We start from the raw sequence: 27,733 nt of genomic DNA, 5'->3' as shown, positions 1-27,733 counted from the left end.
AAGTGTAATGAGATTGTAATCTCAATTTTTAGCTTAACTTTAAAATCTATTAATAATAAATATTGATTCTTTTCTAGGTTTCTGGAATAGGAAAAGTTACAGAGAAAATGCTGAAGGCCCTTGGAATTATTACATGTACAGAACTTTACCAACAGAGGGCATTGCTTTCTCTCCTTTTCTCTGAAACATCTTGGCATTATTTCCTTCATATCTCCTTGGGTCTAGGTTCAACATACCTGACAAGGTATCTATATGTATTGTCATTCTGCTTTTTCTTTAGCGTTTGCTGCAATATCAGTTTTAACCATTGAGATGAGGCTATCTGGATAACATGTTTTAAAATTCTTTTAGGCTAGTTTAATTCAAAATATAATGTTTGAATTAGAGTCAACAGATTGGATGTAGGAGGAAAGGAAAAGAAGAATAAAGAATCACTCCTAGGTTATGGCGTCAGCAGTTGGGTAGAGAGACAAGAGGAATGATAGCTACTTTCTTTTTTATCCCTACCTTGTTCTTTGTTCAGAACCTAAGAAATGCCAGTAGTCAGGTTGTTGTGAAAAGAAAGATGGCCATATTCCATAATTCACCCTTTAAGGAAGGAGATGTAATGATTCTTTGAAAGCCTTAAACTACATTTCTTTTCTTTTCCAGATTTGTAAATTCATTCAGTACTGAGTACTTTACTTAATGTTAGGTACTATTCTAGGCATTGTGGATAACAGCAGCGAATAGGACAAATGCCTGCCCGCGTGGAGTTTACAGACTAGTGTGAGAGATAGAAAATAATCAAATAAACAAATGAAGAAAGTAAAGCAGAGTGAGGGCATAGAAAATGACTGGGGAGTAAGTGTGAAGCGTTAGCAACCATCCTCCAAAGGCAGAGAGACCTGAGGGAGCCTGCCATGCAAAGGCTAGAAGAGGGAACGGCTGGAGGAAATACCCTGGGTTTTCTTCCCTGCCACTCTTTCATGTAGGTCTTAAAAAGAGGAACCCTAGAGGTAGAAGGTAAATTGTTGTGGGATAGTAGGTGAAAAGAAGGAAATTTTAAAAGACTGGGAATCATGGAAGTCAACACTGGGCACTATTTTTACAATTTTGTTATCACCTTGTCAGCCTGTCCTCAAAATGACTCCTTTATATTCTTGTATTTAAACTGAAGGACAGCAATAAAAATCAATGAGGATGCATGTAAAATTGATGGACCACTTAAGCCTACTAAATTTTACAGAGAGTGCAAGGCTTGTTGTATTGCTTTTCTCATCTCTTCCTGCTCTTCAATCTTCTGAGTCCACAGTTAGCTGACTTTGATCTTCAGTGGGCATAATGAAAGATAAAGATGTCACAGCACCATAAATAATTATATTTGAAGATAGCAGGAAATAAAACTTCATTTTTAATCCAAAATTTTTTTTATTTCCATAGTGCTTGAAAACAATATAGTTCTGATGTAACATAACATATTAACTTGTGGTAGAGATGCAGGTAGGGCTTTTACATGAAATTCATAGGTAATTTATAATAAAAAATACAAAGCCTGCCTTTCCCTCTGTCCATATTCTCTATTTATTCTGCTTTGCTTTTTAATCAGAGTACTTCTCCCCTTCTAACCCGTTCCATATTTACTACTATATTTGTTTCTCTGTCTCTCTTCAATGGGATATATACATTTCCTAAGGGCAAGTACTTGGTCTGTTTCCTTCATTACTGTATCCTCAAGTTCTAGAACAGTGCTTGAATCATAATAGGTTCACTAAATATTTGGAAAATGAGTACTCTACATGTCATTTCAACTTTTTGGTTTTAACTAATCCTGTCAGAGCAGCTAGAATACAGCCAAACTAGGTGGTTCAGATTCCCAATCTTCATCCTATAGCTGTGTACCAAATTCTGACTGAGGTTCTATATAGTGGTATAAATGAATAATGAATAGGCTGTGGGAGAAAGAAGTTAATATTCTAAGCCAAAAACTAGATAACTGATTTTAAATTATTTAAAATTCAATTATATTTTATAACTGGAAGATACTACACTATCACTTCCTGTTTGTTTTTGTAAGTTGTGGTTTTTGATAGTCAGGCTTTGAATAGAAGCAGTTTCTAATATCTACCTATTTTCAAGTTTGTTCTCTTCAATAGATATAGACTTGATTCATAATCATATTAGCATCTTACCTGTCTATGTTCTTTGCTGATTTATTTTTAGATAAAAAACTGTTTTTCATGATGTATAAATTTTAATAAAAAATTTGAGATCTCTAAAAGGTAATTGATATGTTAAATCCTCTTCGTTAACTAAAAACAACTCAGTCTTTGAAAGATACTCTTTTTTTCATTTCAAGGGATGGAGAGAGGAAGAGTATGAGCGTTGAGAGGTAATGTTTTATTTATTAATTATTGTTAATTGTGCATAATTCATGTTATTTTAAACTAATATTGAATTAATTTTTAGTAAATATCATTGAAATAAATCTATTTGCAAATTACTATAACAATTTTTAGTAGTTTACACTCCCTGCAGTAAATGCCTTGGGATAAGACTATTATTTTCAGTTACTATAATCTCAGAAATTAACTTCAGCTATTTTTTAATGTTGGTTTTAATCCTACCTAGTGAAAACCAAGCATTTTAGAATTTCATATCTTAATTTCTAGCTTGTTTATAAGGACAATTGAGTATTCAGAAATTTAAGAAGTAACAATTGGAATTCTTCCTAAAATTATTTCAATATTGGTGATTAAGCAGAAGCTTAATCAAACAGTAAAATATTACTGATGAAAGAGAGCTTAGTGGTTTACAATCTTGTTTGAAAACCAAACGAAATAATGATGGAAACTTACTGTTTGGGGAAATAAGTCATTGTTTGAAACGTCCTTCAATTATCTCCTCAAAGCAGCAAGGTTCCACTGAGACGTTTAAGAAACACTGACCTAGGGCCCGGCAAGGTGGCTCACACCTGTAATCGCAGCACTTTGGGAGGCTGAGGTGGGCAGATCTCTTGAGGCCAGGAGTTCGAGATGAGCCTGGCCAACATGGCAAAACCCTTTCTCTACTAAAAATACAAAAATCAGCCCGGATGATGGCTTACACCTTTAATGTCGGCTACTTGGGTGGCTGAGGCAAGAGAATTGCTTGAACCCGGGAGGCGGAGTTTGCGGTAAGCTGAGATGGCACCACTCCACTGCAGCCTGGGTGACAGAGTGAGACTCTGTCTCAAAATCAAAACAAGACAAAACAAAACACTGACCGTAGTACAGGGTTGTGTTCATATTTCACATATGTTATTTGTGGTCAGAAAAGCTGAATAACTTTTACAGGACAGCATAATAAATGGCTTTGATAAAAATTGCTATTTTAATTTTTGGTCCATATGAAAGCAAGCAAAGAGAGATTTAAAAAAAAGCATCCAAAAGCAAAATAGTATTGCCCTATTTGATAAATTTCTCTGCCATTTTCTCTGTTATTGGGAGCACTATTTGATGTACAGGAATGTGTTCTCCACTTTTTTTTTCTGGAAACTGTCTCCTCTTGGCTTTTTAAAATGGGAAATATAACATCAAATTTGGTATGAAGTTGGGGGAAAGGAGGTTGCAATTTATATCGCAAACTAACTTCTCTAATGCAGAAGGAACTCATAATCAACAAAAAAAGGGACAGTAAGCTAACAGAAAAAATGAACAAAGGTCTAATTAATTAACAGAAAAGGACATACAAATGGCTCTTAAAACAAGTGAAAATATTACCATTTTCATTTATAATTAAAGAAATACAGATTGAAAGTTCTCTCAGATACCTTTCTTTCACTAATGAGGTTGGCAAAGATTCTAACATACTCTGTTGGCAAAACTGTAGGAATGAAAATGTGTAAACTTTAGAGGGAGTACATTAGGTTTTTTTTTATTGCTATTAAAACAAATTTCTACAAATTTAGTGGCTTAAAACAACACAGATTTATTCTCTATCATTCTGAAAGTCAGTGGTTCTAAAGTTAATGTGTTGGTAGAGCTCCATTTCTTCTAGAAGCTCTGGGAGAGAGTCCGTTTCTTTATGAAAAGGTTCTAGAGGCCATAGAAGCTTTGGCTCATAGCCTCAGCAACTTCTTTCTCTGACTGTAACCCTCCTGCCTCCTTATAAGGACCCTTGGGATTACATTGGGCAAACATGGACATTCTAGAGTAATCCTCCGTCAGAATTTAATCATATCTACTAAGTCCCTTTTGTCATGTAAGATACTAGGTTCACAGATTTCGGGGAGTAGGATGTGGACATCTTTAGGGACCATTATCTAGCCTACCACAGGGGGTAAGAAATTTGATAATATATATCAAAATCACAGATACATGTACTTTGATGCCGTAATTCTTTTACTAAGAATTAATTCCAGAGATGTAGTCACATGTCATTTTACATATATACAGGGTTACTACTCATTGCATTTTTTATGATAGAAAAAAACTGTAATATCCATGAATAGAGAATTGGTTAAATTACCTTACATCATTAAATTAGAATATTATGCTGCTATATAAAAATGAGGAAATCATTTACTCATGGGGAACTCTCACCATGATAAATTGAGAAAAGCAGGGTACTAAACAATGTATCTAAAATTCTACTGTTTATATAAAAAATGAGAGGAAAATGTCTAATGGTTTGCTTATTATATATATATATATACTTGGAATATTTTTTTTTTTTTTTTTTTTGAGATGGAGTCTCTCTCTGTTGCCCAGGCTGGAGTGCAGTGGTGCAATCTTGGCTCACTACAAGCTCCGCCTCCCGGGTTCTTGCCCTTCTCCTGCCTCAGCCTCCCGAGTAGCTGGGACTACAGGCGCCCGTATATGTGGAATATTTCTAAGGAATTCATAAGAATAAGAAGCTGACACATTGGTTGCCACTAGGGAAGAGAACTGAGTAGCTGAGGTTAAGGTTAGAAGTAGAAAGGGGACTCTTTACTGAAGAGTTACTTGCTCAGGGTCCATACTCATCATTCTGGTCTCTTTGTATTATCCTCTTTTATGTTAATATCACTTGTGAACTTATTTCAACACTCTTTTGTAGATGAATTCAAAATACCTACATTTAATCTTATCAGACTTCTATTTTCAGCTGTCTATTTAAACAACTCTGCCTAGGTTTCATGAGCCAACCCCTTAAATCTAGTTAATGATGTTTCTTATCCAGAAAAATCCATGTACAGTATTTAGAATGATCTTCTCATTTGGACTTTCTTAACATAATCTTCTGTAACAAAATCTATATATACATATGCCCTAATTTGTTTTAAGTTCTGGAGGCATTACCATTATCTGTTGGTAATTTTAATTATCTTTTGTGATATAATAGAGCAACAGCATAAAATTGTTTCTTTGCTAATCAAACTTTCCTATTTAATTGGGTTTCCATTATTTATATAGATCTTAGATGTTTTTACTTAATTAAATTTTAGTTCATCTGAAAACTTTATTTTCTACTGCAGAAAATATAACTTCATGCTAGCCATATAAACATGCATACCATTTCCAAATTATCCTGGATTATAGTTTACTTTGTGCACCAAAATTATTCTTGTCTTTCTAGGACATTCAGTGAGATAAATAAAGTGGAAGAACAATACAGCCTATGTGAAGAACTTTGCAGTGAACTTGCTCGAGATCTACAGAAAGAAGGACTTAAGGTGCTTTATTTTGATATGGTGTCCTTAGTTTTTAAGTTTTTTAATAATAAAATGCTACCTTAAAGCTAGAGTTAGATTACACATTATTCTTAAAGGTGAATACAAATTAATAAACGTCAGAATAGTGCAGTCCTATCACCAACAGTCAGATACAAATCCAATTCTGACCTATATCTGGAGTCTGTGATGAGGTGATTCTATGAAGAAGCAACTTGTGAGGATAGAGTTGTTCAGTATAATTCAGAGGACTTTACTCCTGTACCTCAGGAGTACATTTGAATAAGTTAAAACCAGAGTTACACTGGCATTAGAGAATATGGCAGAAGAAAGAATTTCCAGAGAATTGTATTCACATATTACAAATGTCTTTCCAATCATCCTTTAATGTTTTTCTTACTTAGACAATGACTTTCTAAAATAGGCATTTTGTTTCAAGCTTGTAATCCAGGTTGCTTAACACAGGACAACAAAATCTATAAGGCTTTGAACTTGCTATTTTATAATCTTCACTCACAACAATTTATATTTAGAGTATTCCCAACACACTCAAACCAGAGGTAGAATCAGTACAAAGCGTAATAAAAAGGTATTTTAAAATTGCTACACAGGTACAAATATCTGGTTTGATAGAAGAAATGAGACCTAGTGTTCAATAGATCAGTAAGGTGATTATAGTGTACACTAATCTATTTTACGTATCAGAATAGCTAGAAGAGAATAATTTGCATGTTTCTAGCATAAAGAAAATACAAATATTTAAGGTGATAGATATCCCAAGTACACTTATTTGATCTTTACAAAGATCAAAACTATGAGGTACATGTGATAACTTACTGTGTTCATATAACGCATCAGTAAAACTATTACGCTAATCAGTGAAAAATTTGTTTTAAAAAAATTACTACCAAGAGTGGGATATCTTATGAGTATTTTTCTCATAGTCCTTCTCTATCATACCTTGAGTTTAAATAATTTTCTTTTTAAAAAATGTTTAAATAAACATTTAATTTTATGACCATTTTAGGTTTCCAGAAAAGTCACAAAAATAATAGAATTTCAGCATACTCCTCACCTGGTTTCCTCCATTGTTAACATATTACCAGAGTACATTTGTCAAAAGTAAGAAACTGTTATTTCATTCATTGCCAATTATTAAGTCAACCCCAGACTTTATTTGGAGTTTACTCATTTTTCCATTAATATCCTCCCTGCCTTCCAGAATTCAATCCAGGGGACTACATTGCATTTAGCTGTCATGTCTCTCCGGTTTCCTGGTCTGTGATAGTTTCTTAGTTTTTCCTTCTTTTTCATGACCTCGACAGTCTTGGGTATTACTATACAGGTATTCTGCAGAATGTCGCCCAATCTGGGTTTGTCTGACGATTTTCTCATAAGTAGATCAGGGTTACGGATTTTTAGAAAGAATATCACAGAGAGGAAGTGCCCTTCTCATAATATCCTATCATGGGGTATATAATGGCCACATGATGTCATGGATGATATTAACTTTCATTACTTGGTTACTGTTTGCTAGGCTTCTCCACTGTGAAGTTAGTGTTTTTCCCTTTGGAAGTAAGTCAGTAAATCTAATCTACCCTCAGATGAGAGAGAGCAAGAATTAACTTCCTCCTCCAGGGGATACTAAAATATACATAACATAAAATTTACCATTTTAACCATTTTTAAGTGTACAGTTCATACTGTTTTATAACCATCACCACCACCCATCTCTAGAACTGTTTCATTGTCTCCACTGAAACCCTGCACTCATAAAACACTTAACTGTAAAAGGAATTCTTACATTTAAATTATTTGGCATAGCATCTGACAATGCAGAAGGCACACAATAAGTGTGAGCTATTCATAAGTCCTTTTCAGTGAGACACTTTTAGAAAGATTTTTTTCCTTCCTTTGTAGATAATGAATCAACCTCCAAAAGAGATTCAGTAAAAGTAAAAGTGATCATTTAACCTTTCCCTTAATGTAATGGCCTTTCATAAAAATTCAGTTGTGGGGCCAGGCACAGTGACTCATTCCTGTAATCCCAGCTTTTTGGGAGGCTGAGATGGGTGGATCACCTGAGGTCAAGAGTTTGAGATCAGCCTGGCCAACATGGTGAAACCCCATCCCTACTAAAAATGGTGGCAGGCACCTGTAATCCCAGCTACTCTGGAGGCTGAGGCAGGAGAACCACTGGAACCTGGAAGGCAGAGGCTGCAGTGAGCCGAGATCCCGCCACTGCACTCCAGCCTGGGCAACAGAGTGAGACTCTGTCTAAAACAAAAAACAAACAAAAAAATTCAATTGGGAAGGGGAATAATAATTACTGGCTAAAATGGGATTTTGGGTCAGGCATAGTGGCTCATGCCTGTAATCCCAGCACATTAGGAAGCTGAGGCAAGAGATGGTTTGAGCCCAGGAGTTCAAGACCAGCCTGGACAACACAGTGAAATCACGTCTCTACAAAAAAAAATTTAAAAATTAGCTGGGCATGGTGGCACGAGTGTGTAGTCTCAGCTACTTGGGAGGCTGAGGCAGGAGGATAGCATGAGCCTGGGAGGTCAAAGCTGCAGTGAGCCATGATCATGCCACTGTACTCCAGCCTGGGCAATAGAGTGAGACCCCCATCTCAAAAACAAAATAAAATGGGATTTCAGCTTGTGTTTGGAAAGGGGAGTAAAAGTTTTTGGCTAAAATGGTATTTTTATTTTTATTTTTTTTTTTTTTTTTTTTTGAGGTGGAGTCTTGCCCTGTCACCCAGGCTGGAGTGCAATGGTGTGATCTCGGCTCAATGCAACCTCCACCTCCCAGCTTCAAACTGTTCTCCTGCCTCAGCCTCACCAGTCGCTGGGATTAAAGGCGCCTGCTGTCACGCCCAGCTAATTTTTGTATTTTTAGTAGAGACAGGGTTTCACCATATTGGCCAGGCTGGTCTTGAACTCCTGACCTCGTGATCTGCCCGCCTCGGCCTCCCAAAGTGCTAGGATTACAGGCGTGAGCCACCACGCACGGCCTCTTATTCTTTGTGGTATTTTTATCACCATGTTTTATAAATAATTGGTTATACTTCCATAATCTTATGTCCGTAAACCTTTCTGAATTTTTCTAACATGTAAATGACTTTTTTCTAGAAGCTAGGAAGTCAGACAGAATAATGTATTCTGGTGGGTGCGGTAGCTCATGCCTATAATCGCAACACTTTTCAAGGCCAGGATCGCTTGAGGCCAGGAATTTGAGACTAGCCTAGGTAACGTAGTGAGACTCCATCTCTACAAAAAATAAAAGATTAGCTGGTGTAGTGACATGCACTTGTAATCTTAGCTACTCAGGAGGCTGAGGCAAGAGGATCACTTGAGCCCAGAAGTTGAAGGCTGCAGTGAGCTACAGCTGTGCCAGCGCACTCCAGCATGGACAACAGAGAGAGACTCTGTCTCATAAATAAATAAATAACATATTGTATATGTTATAGGGTAGAACTGTTACCATTAAGTTGAAGAATGTGAATTTTGAAGTAAAAACTCGTGCATCTACAGTTTCATCTGTTGTTTCTACTGCAGAAGAAATATTTGCCATTGCTAAGGAATTGCTAAAAACAGAAATTGATGCTGATTTTCCACATCCCTTGAGATTAAGACTTATGGGTATGACTTTTTTATTGTTTTGTTTTTCCTTAAATCTGCTAGGTTTTCCCAAATAATTAACTTTGGGAATACAGGGGGCCCCCAACTTAACAATGGTTCAACTTAATGATTTTTCAACTTTGCGATGGTGGGAAAACTGTATGCTTTCAGTACACTCTTGACTTACAATGCGGTTACATCCCGATAAACCTGTCATAAATTGAAAGTATTGTAAGTTGACTTATTATGTTTTCAATTTACAGTGGGTTTATCTGGATACAATCCTATTGTAAGTCAATGAGCACCTATATTCTTGCCTTCATTTTATTTCTTAAATCTGTTTAGGAAGTTCTTCCTTTGCTGCTGCCGTTTATCTTAATTATTAGACCCTGATGTGTGAAGCCATGATCATTAGTTTAATTCCAGTAAGAGCCAATTAAAGTTGTTCTTTTCCTCATAACTTAATGAAATTCTTGTGGCCAGGTGTCTTTCAAAATTCAAAACTTTTCAGATTTTGGAAAGCAAATTCAGTGCATGTAGAGTATATTATGTTGTAATACTACTTTGTGGATCTGGGGCAACACCCCCTATTCAAACATATTAATATTTCTATAGCAAAACAAAATATTCAGAGACTGTAAAGACTGATGACTTTAATTTAGTCATCAGGTATCACTTGTTGCTTACAATTTTCAGAACTTTTTGGAGTTTGGAATTACAGATAAAGGATTGTGACATTGTGAATTCACATCTCCAGCCATTACATGGTAAAAACTAACAAGCCATGTTTCCAAAATGAACTGGTTGAAAGTATGTATATGGATCAGCACTCCAAATGCACATTTTACTAGTAAGGAGTGGGTCACTAGCCATACTTTCATTTATGAAAGATACAGCACACACTGAAATCTACTGAATAAAGTGTTAATTAAAAGAGCCAGGCCAGGTGTGGTGTCTCACACCTGTAATCCTAACACTTTGGGAGGCCAAGGCAGGTGGATCGCCTGAGATCAGGAGTTCGAGACCAGCCTGGCCAACATAGTGAAACCCCATCTCTACTAAAACTACAAAAAGTTAGCTGGACACGGTGGTGGGCACCTGTAATCCCAGCTGCTCGAGAGGCAGAGGCAGGAGAATCACTTGAACCTGGGAGGTGGAGGTTGCAGTGAGCTGAGATCACACCATTGCACTCCAGCCTGGTTGACAAGAGTGAAACTCCACCTCAAAAAAAAAAAAAAAAAGCCAAAGAGCAGATATCTATAGAAGCTTAATTCATAATTGCCAAAACTTTGAAGCAAGCAAGATGTCCTTCAGTACGTGAATGTATAAATAAATTGTGGTACATACAGACAGTGGAATAATATTCAGCACAGAAAAGAAGTGAATTACCAATTCGTGAAAAGACATGAATGAAACTTAACTGCATAATGTTAAGTAAAAGAAGCCAATCTGGAAAAGCTAAATACTGTATGATTCCAACCATATGAGATTCTGGAAAAGGCAAATATGAGTACCATAAAAAATAATTGATTGTCAGGAGTTAAGAGGAGAAGGAGGGATGAATAGGCAAAACACAGGAATTTTAGGGCAATGAAATGATTCTGTATAATTCTATAATGACACATCATTATAAATTTGTCCAGGCACACAGAATGTATTCCAAGGGTGAACCCTGTGTAAGCTATGGACTTTGAGTGACAATGTTGTGGCAATGTAGGTTTACAGATTGTAACAGATGTACCACTCTGGTGCCACATGTTGATAGTTGGGGTGGAGGGGTATACTTGTGTAGGGGAAGGGAATCTATGGGAACTCATTGTACCTTCTGCTCAATTTTGCTGTGAACCTAAAATTTCTCTAAAAAATAAAGTTTATTAGAAAAAAGAGAGCTAAAGAGTCTGTATAGTTGACTCCGGTTAGTTACTGGTATTAATGTAATGGTATGTGTCATATATGAATTAAAATCCTACATCATTAGGCTAACTCCAAATAGATAGTTAATATTTAATGATACTCTTTTATAAAGGAAGGTAAATTTGTACTTATAATACCAGCTTTGAAATGTGACTTATTTTTTCTCTCTAGCCAACCTTTTGCATATGTCATAGCACTAGACAAAATGTTTTTATGCGTTGTGAGTGAATTGGCTTTGTTCAATGTGAAATTGATTGTGATTGGTTTAATTTAGGTGTTCGGATATCTAGTTTTCCCAATGAAGAAGACAGGAAACACCAACAAAGGAGCATTATTGGCTTTTTACAAGCTGGAAACCAAGCCCTGTCAGCCACTGGGTGTATACTAGAGAAAACAGACAAAGATAAGTTTGTAAAACCTCTAGAAATGTCTCATAAGAAGAGTTTCTTTGATAAAAAACGATCAGAAAGGAAATGGAGTCACCAAGATACATTTAAATGTGAAACCGTGAATAAACAAAGTTTCCAGGCATCACAACCATTCGAAGTTTTAAAGAAGAAGATGAGTGAGAATTTGGAAATATCAGAGAATTCAGATACCTGTCAGATATTTACCTGTCCTGTTTGCTTTAGGGCACAAGGGTGCATCAGTCTGGAAGCCTTTAATAAACATGTAGATGCATGTCTTGATGGATCTTCAATCAGTGAAAACTCTAAAGTGTTCTCGTGTTCACATGTTTCTGCTACCAGAGTTAACAAGAAAGAAAATGTTCCTACTTCTTCACTTTGTGAGAAGCAAGATTATGAAGCCCATCCAAAAATTAAAGAAGTGTCTTCAGTAGATTGTGTAGCTTTAGTAGATACTATAGATAACTCATCTAAAGCAGAAAGCATAGATGCTTTAAGTAATAAGCATATCAAGGAGGAATGTTCTAATCTCCCAGGCAAGTCTTTTAATATTGAGCACTGTCATCAGAATTCTTCTTGCACTGTTTCGTTGGAAAACGAAGATGTTGGATTATTAAGCAGACAAGAATCCTGCCAGCCTTACTTATGTGAAGTGATAACAGGCCAAGCTCTAGTTTGTCCTGTTTGTAATGTAGAACAAAAGACTTCAGATCTAACCTTGTTCAATGTGCATGTGGATGTTTGCTTAAATAAAAATTTTATTCAAGAATTAAGAAAGGACAAAGTTAACCCAGTTAATCAACCCAAAGAAAGCTCCAGAAGTACTGGTGAGTGTGTAGTCATTTTAAACTGCATGATTTTCTAGGAATATGTTTTATTAAAATTAATGAGATTGTTAAATCTGAAACATATACTATTAAATGGGTAGTTTGTGTATGCCACCATTTAGGGAAATGTTGGTTACCTTGCCATAGGTTAGAATTAACTCAAGCCTATAGATTGTGAATTTGGGGAAAACTTTGGTTTGATCTTGATTTAGCACAGAATGAACTCAAAAGTTTAAGGAGCTGAGTGATCTAATCAAAAAAGAAATTCCTTCAGAGAATATCTGCGAAGACACAGTGGTAAATTAACTATAACTGCATAACCAGAAAGCCTCTTTAACTTATTTTTTGGTAGTGCTGACTCTACCCAAATTTCACCAATAAAATTAAGTGTAATGCTAATAAAATTAGTAAATTACAAAGAAATTATTGTTTTTGGTGTGTTTCCATATGAACTATATAGTACCAAGGAAGTTATTATATTTAATGAGTAAGTTTTAACTTTTTAAATTTTTGTACAACTTTTTAATTATTTCATATTATTCATTATGGAATTTCTTGACTTTTCTTTCCTCTAAAGGTAGCTCAAGTGGAGTACAGAAGGCTGTAACAAAAACAAAAAGGTATGGCTAATTTGAGCTTTAATAAAGCTGGCTACAATATGAAAATTCAATCATTTTATAAATTATTAAGTAGTCAATATTAGAAATGAATTATTTTCTAGAATCTCTTCCTGCATTTTAATTGTGTGTTCCTTTTAATTCTAGGCCAGGATTGATGACAAAGTACTCATCAAAGAAAATAAAACCAAACAATCCCAGACATACCCTTGATACATTTTTTAAGTAAACATTGAACATTTTATCATTAATTTTAAATTGAAACTTGTTGTTTTATAATCAATGAATTTGTTCTTTCTGATTTTAAGTTTGCAGATTTATTTAGTGAAGGCAAGTGCAATAATCCTTCCTCAGATGATGTTTACTTTTCTAAGATATATATATATACTGATTCTGTATATCTTTTTTATAATCATGAGAATTTTACTTCCATTATACACCAATTGGAAATTAATGCTGTTATGAGATAATTTTTAAAAGGGAAATTAGGAATGAGATAAGAAGGTTTTTTTTATTATTTTTATACTGAATATAAAAACATTTGTAAGGGCTCTCAAAGATTCACACAAACCTATATTATCATAAGAATTTTTCAGCACTTAACTACTTTGTTGGCATTGATCCTCGTATCTAAATACTTCATGAGCATTCATAATTAAAATTTATCTTAAGTTCTGTGAAGAGTATTAACATAACTAGTACAAGTGGTTTTCTTCAGGAAAATAAATATCACAGTATTATCTGCGTTAAAATGGTTTTTGCCTAAAATATAATTTTTAATCTGGCTTTTCTTATTTAGAATTCCGTTATCTTATGAATAAGCACTTGAATCACTTTTTAAAATATTTAGTCTAAGATGATTCAAAGTAGTTTTATTTTAATACAGGACTTTTAAATGGCAGTATTTCATTTCTTGTCAATTATGTTGGTACTTTCCACAAATCTATAAAGAATTGTACAGTCATTATTTAATAATCTTCAAGAGGGCCGGGCGCGGTGGCTCAAGCCTGTAATCCCAGCACTTTGGGAGGCCGAGGCGGGTGGATCACGAGGTCAGGAGATCAAGACCATCCTGGCTAACATGGTGAAACCCCGTCTCTACTAAAAAAAAAAAATACAAAAAACTAGCCGGGCGTGGTGGCGGGCGCCTCTAGTCCCAGCTACTCGGAGGCTGAGGCGGGAGAATGGCGTGAACCCGGGAGGCGGAGCTTGCAGTCAGCCAAGATCTTGCCACTGCACTCCAGCCTGGGTGACACAGCGAGAGACTCCGTCTCAAAATAATAATAATAATAATAATAATAATCTTCAAGAGAAAATGTGTAATTCAAAAGCTTAATGTGTATTAAAACACATTACATATCTTAGTTACATTTCTATCAACATTTTTATTAATATTTGTGAAAGAAGAGAGCTTAATAGTAGTTAGCTTAAGTAGTTTCTCCAAATACTTTTGTGCTATCAATGAGTTCTTCTCAAAAAAATATTTATTTAGGCCAGGCGCAATGGCTCATACCTGTAAGGGCAGCACTTTGGGAGGCTGAGGTGGGCAGATCACTTGAGGTCAGGAGTTTGAGACCAGCCTGGGCAACATGATAAGACCCTATCTCTACTAAAACGAAAAAAAAAAAAAAAAATTAGCCAGGCTTGGTGGCACATGCCTGTAATCCCAGCTACTCAGATGGCTGAGGCAGGAGAACCTCTTGAACCTGGGAGGTCGAGGCTGCAGTCAGCCAAGATCTTGCCACTGCACTCCAGCCTGGATGAAGAACGAGACCCTGTCTCAATAATATAATAATAGTTATTATATTTAATTGTGACATGAAGTTGGAACCATTTTCTGTTACTTCTTTAAGGAGCTAAATCTTTTGTTCTCTTATATTTTTGTTTCCTCTCCTCTTTTCATATTTTAGCTTATGATCTAAATATATATTTTATATATTATAATATTTTAGGAATAGCTTAATTAAGAACTCACAGACTTTGGCAAAGTGGTAACTGGACTTTTAATTACTAGATTGTTTAAATTAGGCTTTAATGCCGGTTAGCATGCCAATCCAATCCCATGACTGATGTTATTATACACTGTGGCAAATACAAAGTTGTAGTGTTATGGTTCTTGATCATGTGATTTACTTATGTAAATTCTGTACAAATTTAAGTTCAATGAAATATTTAATGTACTGAAAGGTAAATAATACCATATTGAATTATTTTCTGTCTTGCCTTAAGTTTATTTTTATTATCTTCAATTTAGATTAAATGCTAAATTATTTTCATTTAAGGATTTATTTAGTTGAATGTTAATCATTTAGTAATATTTAATAATATTTGAAATAAAATTTAAAACTTTTATAGATCTAATAGAGATGGTTTTCTTACTTTTCCAATCTTCCTCCCTCTTATGCCTTCATTTTTATTTTCTCTGCCCAGAATTTTCTTCACATTCTTTACTGCCTGTTTTGTCTATTATATCCAACCCATTTTCTTTTTATTATAATTTTGATATGGGGCATTTGAAGAAAATACAGCAAAACTACAAGGACTGGTAATAAGCGTGCATAATCTTACCTACTTAGTGAACCTAATATAAACCTAATATAAAGAACCACCATATTTGCAATATATATAACTGGTGAAAAACTAGTGTCCAGAATATATAAATGATCCCTATGAATCAGTAAGAAAAAGATAGTCAATAGAAATTTGGACAAAAGACTTTATATGGCATTTCAAATGAAAGGAAATCCAGATGACCAAGAAACATGAAAATATTCCCAGCCATATTAATATTTGGGAAGTGAAAAATAAAACTACAAGGAGATATCATTACATCTCTACCTTATTTACAAAAATGAAATGATCTAATGATACTAAGTTTTGGTGATGATGTCAGCTCTTACATTGAAAACAATCCCTGTGGAAAAATTTGTCCTTCAGTAAATTTAAAGATAAATGTGCTCAAAACCCAGCAATTGCACTCTGAAGTATACATCTTTGCAGGTTATCTTTCATTACAGTTATTTTTTTCCCTGTCAGGACCCTAACTAATACAATGCCTTGGGAAAACTACTGAACATGTATCCTAGAAAGCATGTACAAGAAAGTTCTGCCCAGTCAGGAAGGTGGCCTAGAAAAAAATTTTTTAGTGTTCATAGCAGCACCGCAATATCCAAAAGTTAGAAATGAACCAAATATTCAGCAATGGTAGAATGGTTAAATTCTACCATGGCATTTGTGTTGAAACAATAGAATTCTACACAATGGTGAAAATGAAGGAAATAGCTAATCACAACATAGATGAATATCACAGACATAGCATAGAGCAAAAGAAGCAAATCACAGAGGGATGCCATCAACATGATTCCATTTGTATAAAGTTTAAAACAGTAAAAACTGAACAACTATATTGTTTTAAGGGTGTATATTTATATATATGAGATAAAACTGTAAAGAAAAGCAAGTGTTTTGCTGTCCCCAGAACCAGAATAATGATTTCCTCTGTGGAGAGGTAAGGCAGTGTGATTGGGAAGTGGCACCTGGCGCTTTTGGGATGCTGGCAGTGTTCTATTTCTTGTCTTGGCTGGTGATTGCATGGATGTTCACTTTTAAAATACACTTTATACATATATATTTTATGTATTCTTATTCATATATGACCTTTATAATAAAAAGAAAAAAATGGCAAAAACTGCTTTCGTTAACAAGATATTTTCCTCCATCTCTGCAAGCTAGTTTTAGTCGAGAAAAAAATATATTTCTTTCTTCTAGGACCTTGCTGAACACAGCAAGAAAGAGCCATCCCATGCCAAATTTTTAGTTTTTCTCTAGCATTTCCCCTAAGGCTACTGCCTCAATCAGCATTTGGTCTTCTTTCCAAAGACAGCTGTAGACAGTTTGACCAAATATTTTGTTACCGCTTGTGATGGTTAATATTGAGTGTCTGTTTTGAGCTGTTTATCTCCTCCTTGATTCAGTTGATTTTACTAAAGCATGACAATTAAATGTAAAATGAAGAAATTAAAAAAAATATATATATTGAGTGTCAACTTGATTGGATTAAATGATGCAAAATATTGTTCCTGGGTGTGTCTGTGAGGGTATTGCCAAAGAAGATTAACATTTGAGTCGGTGGGCTCAAGAGGCAGATCCACCCTCAGTCTGGTTGGGCACTCATCTAATCAGCTGCCAGCATACCTAGGATAAAAGCAGGCAGAGGAACGTGGAAGGACTACACTGGCTAAGTCTTCTGGCCTCCATCTTTCTCCTGTGCTGCATGTTTTCTGCCCTGGAACATCAGACTCCAAGTTCTTCAGCTTTTGGACTCTTGGACTTACACCAGTGATTTGCCAGGGACTATCAGGCCTTCAGCCACAGACTGAAGGGCTGCACTGTCTGCTTCTCTACTTTTGAAGTTTTGGAACTCAGACTGGCTTCCTGGCTCCTCAGCTTGCAGACAGCCTGTATGGGACTTCACCTTGTGATTGTGTAAGTCAATTTTCCTAAGAAACTCCCCTTCATATATACATCTGTCCTATTAGTTCTGCCCCTCTAGAGAACCCTAATACACCACCAAACAAGTCACCGGTTTTCCAGTCTGTGATATTTGTGTCCCGACTCCCTGAAGTCTTCTCTCCAACCCTAACTCAATTCGTTATATTAGGCTTTGTTATTTGCAGTACGCTATTTCTTTATCAGTTCAGTCACAAGTTTCCTGGTGCCTCTTCCTCGTTGAGTCACATGGGGACATGCTTCATTCTCCCAGAAATGTGTGACAGCATGTGTAAAATATTGCCAACGAGGGAAGATCAACCAATCCTTGGTGTCCAAGGTTTTTACTGGAAGTCAGTCACACAGACATGCATCACACATGTGACTCACCTTACCTATTAAGTCTCAAGACCCCAGAGGTGTAGTGATACCTCATGGCCCAGGGCTTCAGTCATTCAAAAACAGACATTCACCATGAGTCATACTGTTAGCATAAACTATCTCATCAAACTCACAAAATGCAGCCCAAGGCCTCAGGCATACTAGAACACTATTATCAAACTGGAAATTCCAAGGGCTCAGGTCATTTCCCAGGAGCTAAGGAAGGGCCAGTACCTGAAGACACCTCTCTTTGAAAAGTGCAGGGCTTGAGTAACCTGAGGCTGCTGGGTTAACCCTTTACTGCATAAATGTCGAATTATTAGAATTGTATTCAAATAAAATATAAAAAAGAAAGATCACTTAGAGTAACTTTTTCCTGCCTCACTTGAATAATGCAGAGACACTTCAAATTCATAACATGTTTAGGAGATCTCAAGGAGGATGGGCTATGCGTTTGGAATATATGCATATTAGAGTATAAAACAACAAATGACATAATTTCTTTGCATGTGTATAATCCTCTCTTCAATGTAATTCAAAGGTCGCTTTTAATATCAGTCTTTACATTGTCCCTGTAATATAGAGCTATACACCTTTCCTCAATCTTATGTGATAGTAGGAAAAGTAACATTATAAGAAGTATTTATAAATTTAATTCACTCCACCAGAAGTGCTTTATTTTAAAGTTAGCATGGGAATTGTGGTATCCGCAAGGTCAATGTCCCCACTGAAGAAGTGACCTTCTAGAGTAAGAAGTTTCAGCATCACCGTGGGTAATGGAAGCCATATAACAGAATTTAAGAAGGAACTTTGTGCTAAAAAAATGTAGACAGTGGTTATAGGCATTTATGTAAGAAGGCTGTAAGTTAAAGGCAAGAGAGATGTAGCAATTAATAGGAGATATTTTTTCTGCCCTCATTAACAAATGTGTTTATTTACTACTACTTACCTTTTAACTCATCCCCCCTGTATCCACTGCTACCTCTGCCAACCCTGTATCTGTTACTGAATTCTGTCTATTCTTGTGGGGCCTCTTGAAAATATCCATTTCTTTCCATCTCTTTTGTCAAACCCTTATCAGTTGTCTAAACTCTGACTTTCCAACTGATGTGTCAGTTTTCCTTGCTCTAAACCATCTCACGCATTTTTTTACAGATTAGCCATAAACAGCGTTCCCATAATAGCACACTCATGTCAAAAAAACAAAGCAATTTTCAAAAGCTCTCAACTGTCTCCAAGATTAGCAGTGGAATGAGTAGGAAAAGGGAGTGATTTTTAGCGTATGATTATTTCTGTGGTGTAAATACTCCCACCATGACAGATTTCAAGTTATGTGGTGTCAACCAGTTCACAAAATTCCTGAAACTTTAACAGCTCTTGCAAGCCAGTACAAGCTAGCTCCTATATATCACTGTCCATGATGCACTCTAAACACTGGCTTGGCATTCAGGGTTTCCTGAACAGACCAAGCTGTTTCTCCTTTCCGCCATCTGTGCTCCATTGTTCCCTCTGTCCAGAATATGCTTCCTGAATGCCCCTTTTCTATCTCCCACCTACATAGTCACTCGTCTTTCAACTCAGCTCAGGGGCCACCTTCAGAAAACGGTTCCTTGCCCTCTGGAAAAACTGATCAGTCACTATTTTGTGCTCCTGTTTCTCTACAAAGATCCTGAAACATTCTTTGCATGGCCCCCGATGTTGGTTTCTCCCTACCATATTGTAGGCCCCAAGAGATCCTGGGCTTTCACTTATCTCTGAATTCCAAGTATGAAGTGTATGGCCTGGCACACAGTAGATATGGAGAGTCATTTGTTGACATGTAAATGAATAAATAGTATGTGTCCAAGAGTGTTTACTACTATCTTACTGTTTTTCTCTGGGAAGACAGAATGGTGGCTAAGTGGCTGCACTCACACTAGGTCCTAAAGAGTAGGCATTCCAGAAGGAGACAATTGTATTTATTTCCCTTTATTAGATAATGGCTTGCTTTATACATGTTTTATTATTATACTGTGTCCTTTTGGAGTGGCTTGAAAGTATTTGCAAGAAGACTTAAAATATGACTATTAACCTGGGGCTAATAAAACTGTTTTTTGAGGAAATAGTTCATTTAAAAAATCATACCTGGTGTACCTGATGCTGAACTGTTGTTTTTAGAGACAAGGTCTCACCATCACCCAGGCTGGAATGCAGTGTCATGATCGTAACTCACTGCAGCCTGGAACTCTCGGGCTCAAGATCCTCTCATCTCAGCTTCCCAAGTAGCTGGGACTACAGGCTGGTGCCATGATGCCCAGCTAAGTTTTTGTAATTTTTGTTGAGATAGGATCTTGCTTTGTGGCCTAGATTGGTCTTGAACTCCTGGCTTCAAGCAGTCCTCCTTCCTCAGCCTCCCAAAGCTCTGAGCCACCATGCCTGGCCCTGGTACTGAATTTTCTTTGACGTAATGTTCCATTTTGAAAAGCAGTGATATATTTGAACACACTTTGTGTTGGCAGGATTTTAGTAAACTTCACAGAGAGGTGATGTTTATTTCCCTGGAGAAAAAACTGTTTTTTCATTGTATAATTAAGGACTAATGGCTTTTGCTTTGTAATACATAACTGAATTAGGTTGTTAAGAAAAACTCCAATGGCATTATGGTGACTATTGGAAACATGATTCCATTTATTAAGCAAATCATAATATTGAACTGTTCCCCTTACCAGTATGAGGCAATTGTGATAGTGTTACTTTGTAACTGCTGCTGTCTACAGAATGCTCAGGGAAATTCAAGATAATTCAGAGACAAATGGTACTAACCCTTCTAACCTGTCTCTAAAGTGTAGAGGACTCTTTCCTGTATACACACACACACACACACACACACACACACACACTACCTCTGCCAGCCACATACCTATCATTGAGTTCTGTCTACTCTTGTTGGGCCTCTTTGAAAACACTTCTTTCCATGTCTTTTATCAGGTTCTTATCAATTGTCTAATATCTGGCAACTTCTTTCCGTGTCTTTTATCAGGTTCTTATCAGTTGTCTAATATCTGGCCATCTAACTCATTGCTTAGCTTTCACCAGTTGCTTTCCCTGCTCTAGATCATCTTGTGCATTTTTATATACAATACTTTCCTAGTATCACTCATGTTCTTGGGTGTCTGTGGAGAGAGTGAGAGAGAGAGATTTCCTAAATTAGAGACAAAAAGGAAAAATAAAGGGTGAGTCAGTTCTAGGATAAAATCTAGTTCTCTTTTATGAAGGCTCAAAAGTTTTTTCCTCTTAGAATATGCTAAACATCAAGTGTGATCTCTGAAACCATCCACAAGTGTGAGATTTGCCAAGGTTTTTTGGGTTTTGCTAGCAATTATGGGCAGAGATCCTGGTTGTCCTTCAACATTCTACTTTTCTGCCATATTATTAGAATTTTAGCTTGGCACATGATCACCCAGAATAGACTACTACATTTCATCAATTCTTTATAAACCACTAAGAAATAATACCTAAGACAGGGAGTCTAATAGGTTACCAGTGCATAAATATGGGACACCAAGGTTTATACCTTCAGAGCAAGGATAAAGGAGAAATCCTCCATGAAGAAAGAGGGAGCAAAGCAACTTGCCTGCTCAGCCTTGGCACTGGTTGGAAGGAGGGACTGCCAGTGAGAATTTGAATCACAAACCAGTACACATGTAGGTTTGTAATCTGAATTCACACAAATGATATCCTGAAGAGCTCAAGCAGAAAATGTAATTAAAGTTAGGTTAGTATTGTCCCTAGTGACTGGCAGAAACATATGCAAATCCTCTCTGGAAGAACTCAACTTCAATTCAGGCGGACAATTTAGTATCTCAATTAAAAATATGTGATAGTGTGAAAAATAGGTGTTACAGAATTGATGACTACAATATATCTCCCATCCTTGCAGCTCACACCCTCCCAGCTAGGGGTAGCCATGTGACTTGAGTTTTGACTAATGGGATATAAAAGGAAGTACTGGCTGGGTGCGGTGTCTCACACCTGTAATCTCAGCACTTTGGGAGGCTGAGGCACATGGATTACCTGAGGTCAGAAGTTCCAGACCAGCTTGGCCAAGATGGTGAAACCCCGTCTCTACTAAAAATACATAAAGTAGCCGGGCATGGTGGCACGCTTGTGATCCCAGCTACTCAGGAGGCTGAGGCAAAAGAATCGCTTGAACCCAGGAGGCGGAGGTTGCAGTGAGCTGATATTGCACCACTGCACTCCAACCTGGGTGACAAAGTGAAACGAGACCTTGTCTCAAAAAAAAAAAAAAAAAAAGGAAGTACTATGTGTGGTTGCTTTTGGGAAACTTCCCTTCTTGCAGCTGTAGCATTCTCTTTGCCTCTTCTTTCTATTTCTCTGTTCCATCCTGCTGCCTGGAAGCAGATGCTGCCGTTTACACCTAAACATAAGGGCTGCACATGGGGATGGTGGAGTAGTGGGCTGCAGAGGCTGATTCCTGGGGGCGTTGTAAAACAGAGACATACCAGCACTGGCCTGCACACTTTGAGACTTGCACAAGAAGCAAATAAAAACACTAAGCCATAGTTACTTGGGCTTTCCTATTAATTATAGCTGAATCCTAGCGGACAAAGGATATAAAGATTATTAAGACATGTTTGTCCTCAAAAAATGGACAGCCACTCCAGGGACAGTTTCTATTCAATGTAGGAAGGGCTATAATAGGTGAATATACAAAGTGGGAGTCTAGGGAGAAATCATCTGGTAGAGGAGGGCAAAGAGAAATCCAGGAAGATGTTTTTAAAAATATGGAATCCTTGAACAGGATCTGGTTTTAAAGGTTTACTTCAGAATTGAACATATTTTTTTAGTCTAGACTTTCCTTTAGGGAAAAAACTAAAGCTTTCAGGACTCAAAGACAAGTTACTGCTCACATGGCTAAATTGCATTCCATATTTATTTGACAAATACTTATTGCAGGTTGGGTAGCCTTTGGAGATGCAGTAGGAAACTTTTTTTTTTTTTTTTTTGAGACAGAGTCTTGCTCTGTCAGATTGGAATACAGTGACATGATAACAGCTTTCTGCAGCCTTGACCTCCTTGGCTCAGGCCATACTCCCATCTCAGCTTCTCAAGTAGCTAAGACTACAGGTGTGCACCACCACAACCACCAGCTAATTTTTAAATTTTTTGTGGAGACTGGAGTCTCACTAAGTTGCCCAGGTTGGCCTCAAACTCCTGGCCTGAAGCCGTCCTCCACTTCAGCCTCTCAAATTGCTGGGATTATAGGCATGGGCCACCACGCCTGGCCCAACAAACTTTTAAAAATCACTGTATTCATGAAGTTTACCTTCTGGTTGTGGAAACAGACACTAAACAAATACAGATATTCCAGTGGTAAGTGCTACAAAGGAAAGTGACAACAGCATAAGAGAATGGAACATGAAGGTAGGGGACACTTTTAGAATAAGATGATCCGAGAAGGCTCCTCTGAGGAAGTGACATTTAACCTGAAACCTTACTGATACAAAGGATCAAAACTATTTAAAAAATTTGGAAGTGGAGGTGGGGGAGAGAGGTTCTAGGCAAAGGGAGGAAATAAAAGCTGGATGGCTCTCCACCGGGAATCACTGGATGAAGAATGGAGAAGAATTGTAGGGCCCAAGATCAGAGAGATGAGTAGTGCCAGATCATGTGGGCAAGCTTTTATGTATTAGCACACTTAGAATTAATATTCTGCTTGAGAAGTAACCTGATATTTGAAACAGAGTGAAAAAGAAAATACCTCCCACAGTATACTTCATAGCTTCTCATTTAGCCCAAGCTCTCAGGGAAGTAAAGTCCAGCTATGGCTGAGTTTCACATAATGCACTGCTTTGGAGTTTTTGTCTCATCTGGTAGAGTAAGATAAGTACCACATACTCTTATAAGGCTATATAGCATAAAATGATGATGCATTTTCTCCGGTCATCGATAAGAGGATTTTTTAAAAAGTAAATTTCTTGGTTTAGAATTTGAAAGCAGTTTCAAAGTTTGATAACACAATTCAGATCTTTTTCTTCTTATTATTTATTTTTTGAGATAGGGTCTGGCTCTATCACCCAGACTGGCACACAGTGGCACAATCTTGGCTCATTGCAACCTCTGCCTCCCAGGCCATCCTCCCACCTCAGCCTCCCAAGTAGCTGGGACTACAGGCACGCACCACCATGCCTGGTTAACTTTGTAGAGAGGGGTTCTCACTTTGTTGCCCAGACTGGGAGATCTTTCTGTACTTGACTGTATGCTTTCCACTGATCTGCTGCTGTTTTCACTATTATTCCTTCTTTTGTGTGGGTATTTTCTTCTGATTTTTAGAATTTTACTTGTAAACATGCTACATGCACATATAATTTGTGCCCTGTTTTTCCATTTACATATTATACTTTCCATATTAGTACATTGTCTGATATATCTGCATAATACTCAATTCAACTTATCTGCTGTTTTTATCATATCCCTATTACAAACATGAGGCCCATTTCCCTTTTTTAAAAAAGGAAAGTTTGAGGTTACGGGTGGTGTTCTGATAAATAATATTTTGTCATTTGTTTTCATTGATAAGGAAACATTGTTTTGAATTCAGTGCCTCAAATTGGGTGCACAATAATTTGAAGGGAAAAGCTGACAAGTTTGAAATGAACATTGATATTACATAATTTACATTAAAATGATACATCTTTTGTAAATTTGTAAGAAGAATAAAAAATAAAACCTGATTACCTTTCTTATTTGAAGTTTATTTGGGGGGTCAGAATTTGACTTGCTTCTGTATTATTTCACTTTTCAAAAGAATCCGCCAGGAGAGATTATAATTGCGTGATCCTCAAAGGAGAAATCAAGTCTTACTTTATTCAAAAGAAAATGTTGGAAGCCCATTTAGAAATCATTTAATATTGAAGTTCCTGTAGTGTTGGTTATAAATTCAACCTTGACATTTCTTAAAATTGTACAAAGAAGTGGTAGAGTAGAAGTGGGAGTTCACTGGGGCTTGTAGATTTCGCAGGATGTTTTATTTCCCGGAGAACCAAACCTTAAGCACAGTGCACGCCACACCTGAGGGCGGATTCTCCCAGGCCGGCCCAAGTCAGGGCAGGGCTGGAACCAGGGGCTTGTTTCCCAGCGAACCGCCACAACAGAGAGAGGACTCTGCGCTCCGGCCGGGCTGACCTGCCAGCGTCCAACCTCGCGCCCTGGGCCTGTCTGGGTCTAGGTCTGGGTCTGGCCCTGCGCTCCGGGTCCGCCGAGGCGACCATGGACCTCGCCGGGCGCGCCCGGGGCCACGGGGCCACGGTAGGGGGGGCTGCTGCTCGCGGCGGCTACTGCCGCCAAGGGTCTCAGGGAGGACCTGAGGGGCGCGGACGCCCTGCCTTGGAGGGCCCTGTCCCGGATCCCGAAGCCGGAGGGGCTTGGAGAGGAGGACACAGCAGTTGCCGGATACGAGCTCCGTGAGTCCCGGGACAAGGTCTCAGAAAATCAGGTTGCGGGGCGGGCTGGGTCGAAGGGACTTAAAAAGGTACCCAGTGCAGCGCCTCCGGAAGCTGCGGGAGTGAAACTGGCGCGGCGACTCCGCCCTGGGACCCCGAGTCCCAGCCTCCACCGCTGCACCCCCTGTTGGCTGGTTTTCAGCTTTGGAATCCACCCCCACCATGTACTGTGGGTGGAAGAACAGTATTATTCTTCCGAATTAAGGAGGAGGCTTTTAAAAATAATGATTAAGTCCTTTTGCAAATAAGAGTTTCATGTGCTCTTCTTATCTCCTATATCGTGACTCATGCGCCGATTTATTGTCTGACTTTAAATAAATCACTTATCTTTCTGCACTTAAGTTTTTAAAGCATGAAGTGGAACATCTATGCCTTGGGAATAATGTGTAGTATAAACTAAGGCAGCTGTTAAGCAGTTCAAAAGCTGAAAGCGATTCAAGTCTCTCCCGGGCACCCTCCACTCCCCACCCGCCTCCGACCCTGGCCCCCTGCAAGCAGGGTCTTGTTGCTCTGTTGCACAGGCTGGAATGAGTAGTGCAATCACAGACCTCCTCAGGCTCAGGTGATCCTCCCACCTCAGCCTTCCCAGTACTCAAGTCTCTTAACGGGGCACACCATCCAAGCCTACTGGCTGGGACCGCCTTATTTCCTAAATTAGACTTGGAAGCTGTACACCAGTTCCTCAATATAGTCATTCAGTCATTCTGGAAATATTTTCAAGGGCTTAACTATTTTCTAGGCATGTTCTAGATGTAGGGATGGAGGGAACAAGACAACCCCTGTTCTGGTGGAACATTCTGTTGTGGTGGAGGGGTGATGGACAATAAAATAAGTAAGCAAATAAATGAATAAGATAATTTAAGGTAAGTGCAGTGAAGGCCATGAGACAGGGTGATGTGGTTGGAGTCAGGCTGCCTAGGACAATTTTGAAGATCTCAGTTTCCTCATCTGTAAGATGGAGGAATCATGCCTACATCAACAGGTTATTTGTTTTATATAAACCCTGGGGCATTCCAATAGTTGGAGATCAAGCAAAGGAAAAAGAGCCGGTAGAAAAGACTAGAAAGCAACAGTTGGTTTACCAGACCTCTAGAGAAGAACATGTTACAAGGGGTGTGTGTTCCTCTGTGTCACAGTTGCCAAGAGCTCAATGCACATGACAGAGGTATGATGACTGGGTTTTGGCAAGATGGAGTGACCTCAACAAGAGCAGTTTCAGTAGAGGGGTGGGAAAGATGTCTGATTAGCATGGGTTGAGACAAGACTGAGATGAAGAAATGGAGACAGCAATTATAGAATACTTAAGTTTGGGGTAATGGAAAGTTGAAAAATGCAGCAGCAGTTGGAAAGGAAGCTAGGGTCAAAGGAGGGTTTTTTACACTTAGGGTATTATGGCATCTCCGTATTTTTTGAAGGAAGTGATCCACTGGGGAGAGATTAAGTGATCTAGAGGAAAGAAGACATAATTTCCAAGAGACTGACATATGAAACACTTGAAAAGATAAAAAGGGGATGGGATCCAGAGCCCAGATGTAGAGGTTGGCCTTTCCTAGGTACAGGGATGCTTCATCCTGTATATATAAATGAAGGTAGGTTGGTAGACTCACCTAGGTGGGAAGATGTGGGAATTCGTGTCCTACTACTTCTGTTTTCACTATGAGGCAATGGTATTGACTGAGAATTAGGTGATGGTAGTGAGAGGAAGTAAATTAGGTAGATTAGTAAATTCAGATATTTGAGGAGAAAGGAAAGGATATGACATATTGAAGAAGGGAAGACTAGGGAAATGTAGAGGCTAGCTAGTCGTGCTGAGATTAGTGGGGAAGAATTTAAGAGACCTGTTAGCGTGTGTATCAATCAGGACAAAGTAAGCTTTTCCTGCAGCAATAAATGACTCCTACATCTGAGTGACTGGACATAAAAACAATTTATTTCTGGCTGGGTGTGGTGGCTCACACCTATAATCCCAGCATTTTGGGAGGCCCAGGTGAGAGGATCACTTGAGGACAGGAGTTCAAGACCAGCCTGGAAAACGTAACAAGACCCCATCTTTAAAAGAAAAATCTATTTCTTGCTCGTGTAGCATGTCCAAAATAGGTTGGCAAGGGTCTCTCAGGAACCCAGGTGTCAAGGATCATAAAGGGGTTGAGATTTTACCCTACTTGTAATCTCACAAGTTAGCTTACTAGGTGATAGAGATGCTGGCAGAAGACACTTTTGGATCAGAGATGATGGATTTCATTACTCACAGCAGTAGCAGTAGCCAGAGTGTTAGCATTTGTTTCAGTTCTCCAAGCCCCAAT

At 37.8% G+C, this 27,733-nt stretch overlaps 2 protein-coding genes across 2 annotated transcripts in view; both read left to right on the top strand.

Annotated features, from left to right (window-relative positions):
• The window catches only part of POLK (polymerase (DNA directed) kappa), a 90,172-nt gene extending 73,425 nt beyond the window's left edge, over positions 1 to 16,747 (top strand). Inside the window, exons 9-16 of the mRNA XM_011959237.1 lie at positions 78 to 244; positions 2,339 to 2,371; positions 5,578 to 5,674; positions 9,144 to 9,315; positions 11,483 to 12,442; positions 13,020 to 13,062; positions 13,207 to 14,045; positions 14,372 to 16,747. Coding sequence (XP_011814627.1) covers positions 78 to 244; positions 2,339 to 2,371; positions 5,578 to 5,674; positions 9,144 to 9,315; positions 11,483 to 12,442; positions 13,020 to 13,062; positions 13,207 to 13,288 — 1,554 coding nt within the window. The 3' untranslated portion in view covers positions 13,289 to 14,045; positions 14,372 to 16,747. The remainder of the gene's footprint in view (positions 1 to 77; positions 245 to 2,338; positions 2,372 to 5,577; positions 5,675 to 9,143; positions 9,316 to 11,482; positions 12,443 to 13,019; positions 13,063 to 13,206; positions 14,046 to 14,371) is intronic.
• Positions 16,748 to 25,197: 8,450 nt separating this feature from the next.
• Positions 25,198 to 27,733, top strand: part of ANKDD1B (ankyrin repeat and death domain containing 1B) — a 55,971-nt gene continuing 53,435 nt past the window's right edge. Inside the window, 2 exon segments of the mRNA XM_011959238.1 lie at positions 25,198 to 25,239; positions 25,241 to 25,391. Of these exon segments, the coding sequence (XP_011814628.1) occupies positions 25,198 to 25,239; positions 25,241 to 25,391 (193 nt within the window).

The sequence above is a fragment of the Colobus angolensis genome, unplaced genomic scaffold (genome assembly GCF_000951035.1).
Source record: "Colobus angolensis palliatus isolate OR3802 unplaced genomic scaffold, Cang.pa_1.0 Scaffold49, whole genome shotgun sequence".
NCBI lineage: Eukaryota > Metazoa > Chordata > Mammalia > Primates > Cercopithecidae > Colobus > Colobus angolensis.
The sequence above is the reverse complement of the archived record's forward strand: the minus strand, read 5'-3'. Positions and strand labels throughout refer to the sequence as shown.